Here is an 8,098-nt window from a genome sequence, read left to right as displayed (position 1 = left end):
GATGGCCCGGCCGCGCGGCCGAGGCCACGCGTGAATGTGCGCGGGGGCCCCGTGGGGCCGCGGCCGGAACACACGCGGTCGCCCCGCTCTCCACAACCACCACACAGACCTCCCTCCCCGCCCGGCCCCGCCTGCCCCAGCCCCGCCGCCGCGACCGCCGCAGCTCCCGGCCTCCGGCCGCCGCGGCCCCTCGGCGCCGGCCCGCCGCGCCCCTCGCCCGCTCGCGCGCCCCCGGCGGCAGCCCCGCGCGGACTCGCGTCCCCAGGCCCGGCCGCGGCGGCCGGCGACGCCGAGAGGCGGGCGAGAGCCGGGCCGCGGAGGGAGGAGGGCCGGAGGGCGGGGGCCGCGCTCGCCCCGCGGCTTCGCGCCGACCCGGCCGCCGCCTGCCCCTCTAGTTTCGCTCCGATTTCTTTAAACTTTTTCAGAAACCCCCCTCCCTCCTCGCCTGCGCTGCCCCGGCCTCCGCCGCTCCTTCCCCTCCTCCCCCCTCCCTCCTCCCTCCTGCGCCGCCGCCGCCGCCGCCGCCGCCGCCGCCGCCGGCCCATGACTGAGCCCCGCCGCCGCCGGCCGAGGAATGGGCTCCGGGCGCTGGTAGGAGGCGCGGGGAGCGGGGGCCGCTTCTGGACCGCCATCGGGGCCTTCTGAGCACCGCCGGGGGGACGTGATGGCAAACTCGACGGGGAAGACGCCTCCGGACGAGCGGAGAAAGGGGCTCGCGTTCCTGGACGAGCTGCGGCAGTTCCACCACAGCCGAGGGTGAGGGCGGCGCGGGGGCAGCGCCGGCGCGGGCGGAGGGGCTCCCGCCGGCGGCCGCGTCCCGGTCACAAGTGCGGGCTTTCTCTCCCGCAGGTCGCCGTTTCAGAAGGTCCCCGCGGTGGCCGGGAAGGCGCTGGACCTGCACGGGCTCTACACCCGAGTCACTACTTTGGGCGGCTTCGCGAAGGTGAGGGGAAGTTTTAATTTGTATTTCCCTCCCGCCGGCCTCCTCCGGAAAGTGTCCCGCGGCCCCGGCGCGGGCGCCCGGCGCGGGGGGTGCCGCGGGGGCGAAGGCGTTCCCGGCGCTCGCAGCCGGTGGCCCGCGGCGGACGGCGCGGCCGCCTGTGGCCTGGTGGCTCGCGTGCGCGCGGCGCGGGGTCGGCGGGCGGCCCGCGCCCCCCGGTGCCCGACCGGCCGCGGGGTCCGCGCGGCGCGGCGGGGGTGCGGCGCCCCGCGCCCGAGCCCGCCGCCCTCCCGCCGGCGCTGCCGCGGCTGCGGCTCAGCCCCGGCGGAGCCGCGGGGCTCGCACTCCGAGAGCAGTTTTCGTGCAACTCCGAGTCGGCGCGGGCGGGTTTCCCATCGATAATCGGCCGCGGGGCGATCCCGGCGGCGGGGCCCAGGCTCGGCCCGCCGCCCCGGGTCTCGGCAGCTAACAAAAGAAACCGGGACCCGTCTCCAAATAGCCATCTTAGGCTTCAAGGCTAGGCAGGAGCTGTAGGCCTCAAAGAGGGGCCTATGGAGACGGCGGACCTGGGCGAGGAGCGCGCTCGGCCCCGGCCCCGGCCCCCCCGGCGCCCGCGGACGGCGCTGTCCGGAGCAGTATTGATCCTTTTGAACTTTTTTTAGTGTAAACGGACCGCGTTGAGATTTAAAAGGGGGCGACAGAGGCACTTGCGATTGGTTATTGTCCGGGCTTCAAAAACAAAACAAACCCCGCCGCCCCCACCCCGGCGGCCCCCGGCGGGCCCGGGCGCGGAGCGCGGCTGGCGGGGGCCCGGAGGTCGGCGGGCTGCGCCCCGGGGCCGGGCTGCGCCCCGGGGCCCGGGGGCGGGCGGGGGCGGGCGGGCCGGGGGCCGCGCTCCGCGCTCGCTCACGCCGCCGCGGCTGTGCCTTCGCAGGTTTCGGAGAAGAACCAGTGGGGAGAAATCGTGGAGGAGTTCAACTTTCCCAGAAGTTGCTCCAACGCTGCCTTTGCCTTGAAACAGTATTACTTGCGGTGAGTAGCAGCGACTCCTCCGCGGTGCCGGGAATGCGGGGCTTTCGGGGAGATGCGTTCTCCGCGCAGGGCAGACACACACCGCGAAACCACACAGCAGCACGCGAACCGAACCTCGCACCCCGAACAGCCCCCGAAACCCAGGCCGCTGTCAGGCTGCGGAACGTGCCCTGTCCGGGAGGGGAGGTGGGCGGAAGGGGAAAGTTTTCGCGGCCTCGGTCGGGATTGTTTACATTTCCAGGCAGAACCCTTGCAGCTGACTCCCACCCCCCTCTCGGTGCACACCCTTTGTGGCCCTGTTTTTGGGTGCACGGTACCCACCGAGGGGCAGAAAGGCGAAGCTTCGCCGAGGAGTCGAGAGAGTTAATGAAACTTTGTATCCCTTGGGACATTTTTTCCTTTGTTTTGGAAACTGCTTTTGCCTTTTCAAATTCTGACTTTCAGATTTTTAAATGATAAAACCTCTTGTGTGGATTTTTAAATAATAAAACCACCGAATATTTTCTCTGTTGTTTATACACTGCACAACACGTTGGTGCTAATTTAGGTTGTTTGGAATAATTTTTTTTTTTGAATTTTCCAGTGATTTAGAAAGTTCAAAAGGATTATTATGTGTTTAGGAAAACTCAGGATACTATGGAATGGAATATTATGATGTGGGTTTTCTTTCATTCTTCCCCTTCTTTTTTGAGTATTTCATGAGGTAAATTTTCTATTCAATTTGTAGGTGACACAGTTTAGCTCATATATTGTGTGACCCAGCTTTATTTTTCTCCCCCAGCTTTTCTCCTAGGAATATTTTCATCCTATACTTTTGTTGTGAGGTCGTCTTTTATCTTTAATGTTTACTTAACCGTACAGGGTCCTTACTGGGTAGTGGGTATTTAAAGCTAAAATAATGCTCTTCATGTTTAGTTTTTTGGTAATACTGGGAAAGGATGGCCTTTTTTAGATAGTGTGACTTCTGTATAACATGAGGTTGGCATTTATCATTGCTCCACATGCAGTATCCACATGTGGGTATTCTGTGTTATGCTCCGCGTTCTGAAATAGGAAACGCAGTAATTGCACAGGTGTACTTCCTATTGGCTGTCTTAGAGTGAGACTGCAGGCTGGAGCTGAAGAGTTCATAGAGCTTTGTGGGTAGTTACTGAGTTACACACAAGTCTAGAAAATATTAAATATGGTTAGTTGTTAATCTGTTGTGTGTGTGTGTGTGTGATGGCATGTATGTCAGAGTATACTTCTAAATTTAAAAAGGACTCAAAGAACAAAGTATAACAAGATTAACCTCCAAACCTGTTGACTTAGTAGTGTTGTGAGTGGTGAGTAGAGAATTTTGTATTTATGGTGATATTCACTTGCTCATTTCCGTTTATAATGTTGAGAGGAAGACTAATACATACCCTGGTTTTCTGGTAATCAGTTTGAATTATTTGGACTGTTTAAAATGCACATTTTAAAGTTAGGCCTGTTGTTTATTGGACAGATCAATGATTGAAACTTAATACCCAGAAAGACCATATATGTATGATATATATGGTTCACGAGATGTGTGTTTTTCTGAAGAATTTACATTCATATTAAGAGGGTTTATTTTTTAGCATAGTCAATTAAAAGTTTCGAATTCCAGTTTTTTGCAAGTTACATAAAGACTTTTTCAGTTGTGATTTTTATCTTGGGATTTGTCATCCATTGCTTGTAGTTAAAAATTTTAAACTGTATAGTTTCAAGGTTGTTTGCGACTCTACATTGTTCTCAGATCAGTTTGAATTTCATGCTCTTGTTTGCAGCTACTTTTTGAACTATGTCCTTAGCTAAACTTGTTTTTCCTCCATATGTCACTCTCCAGGTTTGTTTTTGTAGGGTTGTAGCTAGGCTACTAGGAAAAAAGTTGAAGCATTTGTTTTGGAAAATAAAACCATGTGAAGATTTGCATGGCTTGTAAAGAAATTCAAAAGAAATGTACTGGTCAAAAATTGGGTTCTACCAATCTTGAAAGATTTTTTTTCCCATAGTGGTGTAATATTGCACAGTTAGAGGACGTGTATTATGCTGGGTTTACACCATCCTCTGAAAAATCTGAACTAGCTTATAGGATGCCAAGTTTTCACAGTAGTTCTGTTGCTTAACCCTAAGAGTGCCTCTTCATTAGTAAGAAATAGTAATCAAGTGACTTTGTAAGTTTCCTCCTTGATACATGCTTTCTGATGAACAGATAATACAGTGTGTTTTATAAATCATAGGTCAAATAATTTTTTTTAAGTATGAACTGCTTTTTCATGTGGCCTACTGCAAGACTGTCATTACATGTATTCTCATTTACTCTGCGAGTTTAGTATTTGCTGGCATTCCTCTGTAACTTCATTACTAATTGGGTGGATGGCCGTAGCCTAGTATTTATGGTATACCTGCGCGTGCATGGTATTTACAGACATTTAGAAAAGAAGAACAAACTAGTATGCTGGCCATGAATATATTCTAACATTTTTATGGTTGTTTTGATACAAACATAGACAGTGATTAAATATAAAGACTTGAGTTTCATGGTCTCAAAAAGTTCGCTTGGTTGTATCAAACCCATTTATTCAGCTGTAGATTATCTACACAAATTTCTCAAAGTCTAAAATTGATAATGCAGTTAATTATTTGTTTTAAAATTGGTATTTGATTCTTTTAAAACTTAAGTGCCTACTGACCATGTGTAAAAGTGCTTTATTAAAAGTTGGCTATTAATCACCTATATATTTGTTTTCACTTAGTTCCTTTCTTGGCATGTACATCTCAATGTGTTCCACAAATGTTTATTATTGGAATATCCCTGAAAGTATAAAAGTATACGGTATAATTTCTCACATTTTGTAGATGGAGAAACTAAAGTGCTAAAAACCTAAATTGGTTTAGGGGCATTTGTTAATTGGACAAAAAAGTATCCTGACATGTGTTCAGTAATATTTCATCAGTCTGTTATGAATTCAGTTAGTCACAAGTGATTTTAAGGAATTAAAATATTATTGGACTTTACATTATGGTTAAATTTATGCTCCAGTCTGTCTGTACCCAGTGTGTGCCATGTTTACTCAGTGAATTTTATTTTTTCTGTTTTGGTTCTAAGATTGGGAGACAGTTTGCACTTCTTATTTCCATTAAAAAACTGAAGCTTTGGTATGGAGATTTTGGTAAATATTTCAAACACTTATTTGAGGAAGTTTGTTTTAGCTTACTGATGCCAACAGTACAGCTATAGTCAAGGTTAACTTGATGTTTCCATTATAAAACTTGCTTTTTTAGAAAGGAGGTGAAATCTTGAACCTTAAAAATTTTATTTATAAAACAATGTATTACAGTTTTCATAAAATATTAATTTTTTTTTACATGTACCTGCCTACCTTTAGAATAGTTAGAAACTTAATTGTAGAATTGCAGCCACCATAGTGACTCTTCGGCTGCATTGTGAATTTATTCCACTTTTTTCCTTTGGTCTAGATAGCTCTCCCTTAACTTACACCAATAGAGTTTACATTTATCAGTTAAACTGAATGAATACACTCACGTGTTCTGTGTGTCCTGTAGTTAGTATCCACCATGCAGATCACTTCTTTTAAGAGGCCTTTTATGACTCACTTGAGGTTAAGTGAAAGAATGCTTCAAAATTGTAGCAAGTAGGGAAATAAAATACAACACTGAGTTTGTGAATTACTGAACAGGATCGATAAACAGAGATTACTCCTTATTTAAGGAAAGAAAATAAAAGTAATATGAATATGAAGAAAAACTGTATCTAAATAAATTATTCAGATATGCATTTTAAATTTAATTTTATGAACTGTGACCTTCAATCTTGAACAAACCTGATTTTGTTATCTTCTGATATTCTGTTCTGTCTTAAAGGGCATGTAGATTTGCCAGAGGAGTAGAAAGTGGAGAAGTTGAAAGACCAATCAGAACTCAGCTATGTTAGTGTTGTGTCTTAGAAACCATGTTTCAAACAGCTTAAATTTGCCCCAAAGTAGAAATAAATCTCTTTTCAACATAGTTCACTGAGAATGCAGATTTCTGCAGATACAGACTGAGAACTTAACTATAACTTCCAACAATGCTCTTGTTTGCATTTACCTTTTCTAACTGAGCTGTTAACAAAGCGTGTCTATTTCTAAGGAAGAGCATCTTTTATAATCTTACCTCCACTGTGTTGTAGATTCAGTGTTTTCTTAGTAGGGCATGTGTGAAACCCACTATGACTGATAAAAAAGTATCATTACTGTGAATCTTTTGTTCCCCCTCCCCCTCAAAAAAAGTGATTATGGGAAGTTGGAAAAGGAAGGAAAAACACACATTTAAAGTCATTGGAATTTAGGTGCATTTAGTCAGCAAGGAAGGACCCAGTATATATTTTTAGGTAATGTATTTAGAGTTTTTATTGTTATTTCGTGAAGGCTGCTTATTGGGCATTGTCCACAGTCATATAGACCATAAAGATTTCTGGTAAAAATGGGGTGTCTTTGAAGTTGGAAATAGAGGACGTATGGGACACGGTGCAAGGGATCCTCTTTATCTCTGCTTCTTTGAACTACCGCTCCCATCATCACCATACTTTTTGGTATACAGGATCAATTAGAGTAGAAATTTCCAGTTTGTGCTATATGAAACACCTGTTTCCCTGAAATGCCACTGTTTTCTTTAAAAAAAAAAAAAGCCAAATGAATTTGAACATAATACTGAACTTGGGTTACTTTTTTGCAGGACTTCTTAAGAGACTTAATTTTGCTAATGGTCAGTGTGGATCCCTAAAACCATATTTCCTCTCTCCCCCAACTCTAGTAAACAGTGTTTCCCAAACACCACCACACATTACAGGGGTGTGGTGTGTAACCCTTTGTTTGAGGAATTCTACTAAGTTCTGTGGAACACAGTTTGGGAAACTGAGCTAGAAGAAATGTGGGTTAAAGAAGAAAAAATTTAAATAAAGTAATAAGGAAAATGAGAAGGGAGGTAATATAAATATTCAAAATATATGAACACAGATTTGAATTTTTATGGAGCTGTTACCTGCATATCTCTATCAGTGGCTATGCAGAATTATTTGTAATACTTGTTGTTTGAAATAGGCGGACATTAAAATTATCTTGCATTCATTTTCAGGAAAAGAAAGCTAAAGAAATATTGAAGTCCAAATAGTAGGTGGAAAGTTGAACCTGTAAGATAAGCAGTAGCCTTAGTTGATCCAAAATGGGAAAAGCTGTCCTTACAGGTATATAACAATGTATTTTTTTCTTTACTGTTGAAAATATAATGTGAGGAAAGACAAAGCACACAAAGAAATGACCATGATAAAGACTATTAAGTTGAGGGCAGTGATTCAACTACTGGTATGATATTCTTTATGACAAAAGATTTTATGGTTAATTTTATTAGATTGGTTAGCCTTCCTTTAACTTAGGATTCTTATTTGAACCAGCAGCCCCCACAAGACAAGTATATCCCTTTTGTCTCCTATTCTAACTAGAGGCTTCTTTTTTGTAACAGGGTATTTATATATTTAAAAATTTGTTTTTTCCATTTGTCTCTACAAGCCTTTCCATGGAATTAGAGCAGAATCATTGATCAAATTATTTATAGAATAATAATTACTTCTGTTGAAATATGATAGTCCTGCTGAAACTTTGTATTTGTTTTAGTTCTGTGACTTAAAAACTGCAGTGGTATCATGAATTTTGATACTAGGGAAAGCTATTTAGAAATAGATATTGGCTTAAGGGCCAAACTTACTGGAGTTAAAAATGGAGATGTTAGGATTAGAGATCATTTTCAAATATTTTATGGCTTAAAATTATAAGCATAATTTTTATGAAAAGCGCAAGTGTTTGTTTTTGAATTTAAAATAAATGTAAATAACATGATCAGTACGGTTTATGCATAGCAGAGCCAAGGAAATGGGCAGGTTGACTGTTTACTCAGAAGTACACAAAGATGCATATATGCTGATTGACACTGGTATTGGTTACCTATCAGATTTATCAATGCATTCACTTAGGAATAAAACTTTTAGGGGACCTTGCATACAAAGACAGTTTAGAGCAAATTGCCACTCTTAGTATCATTCATATTATCTATGAATTTCATTAA

The 8,098-nt window shown here is 45.0% G+C and overlaps 1 protein-coding gene across 2 annotated transcripts in view; it reads left to right on the top strand.

The window, feature by feature from the left end:
• The first annotated feature begins 572 nt into the window (after positions 1–572).
• The window catches only part of ARID2 (AT-rich interaction domain 2), a 148,174-nt gene continuing 140,648 nt past the window's right edge, over positions 573–8,098 (top strand). Inside the window, exons 1-3 of one of the 2 annotated variants that reach the window (XM_037009498.2) lie at positions 573–756; positions 850–943; positions 1,875–1,972. In XM_037009498.2, coding sequence (XP_036865393.2) covers positions 665–756; positions 850–943; positions 1,875–1,972 — 284 coding nt within the window. In that variant the 5' untranslated portion in view covers positions 573–664. Of the gene's footprint in view, positions 757–849; positions 944–1,334; positions 1,576–1,874; positions 1,973–8,098 lie in introns of those variants that run through there. The other variant, XM_037009506.2, reaches the window with a different exon arrangement.

This window comes from Manis javanica, chromosome 15 (genome assembly GCF_040802235.1).
Source record: "Manis javanica isolate MJ-LG chromosome 15, MJ_LKY, whole genome shotgun sequence".
Taxonomy (NCBI): domain Eukaryota; kingdom Metazoa; phylum Chordata; class Mammalia; order Pholidota; family Manidae; genus Manis; species Manis javanica.
This window is presented reverse-complemented; position numbering and strand designations above follow the sequence as displayed.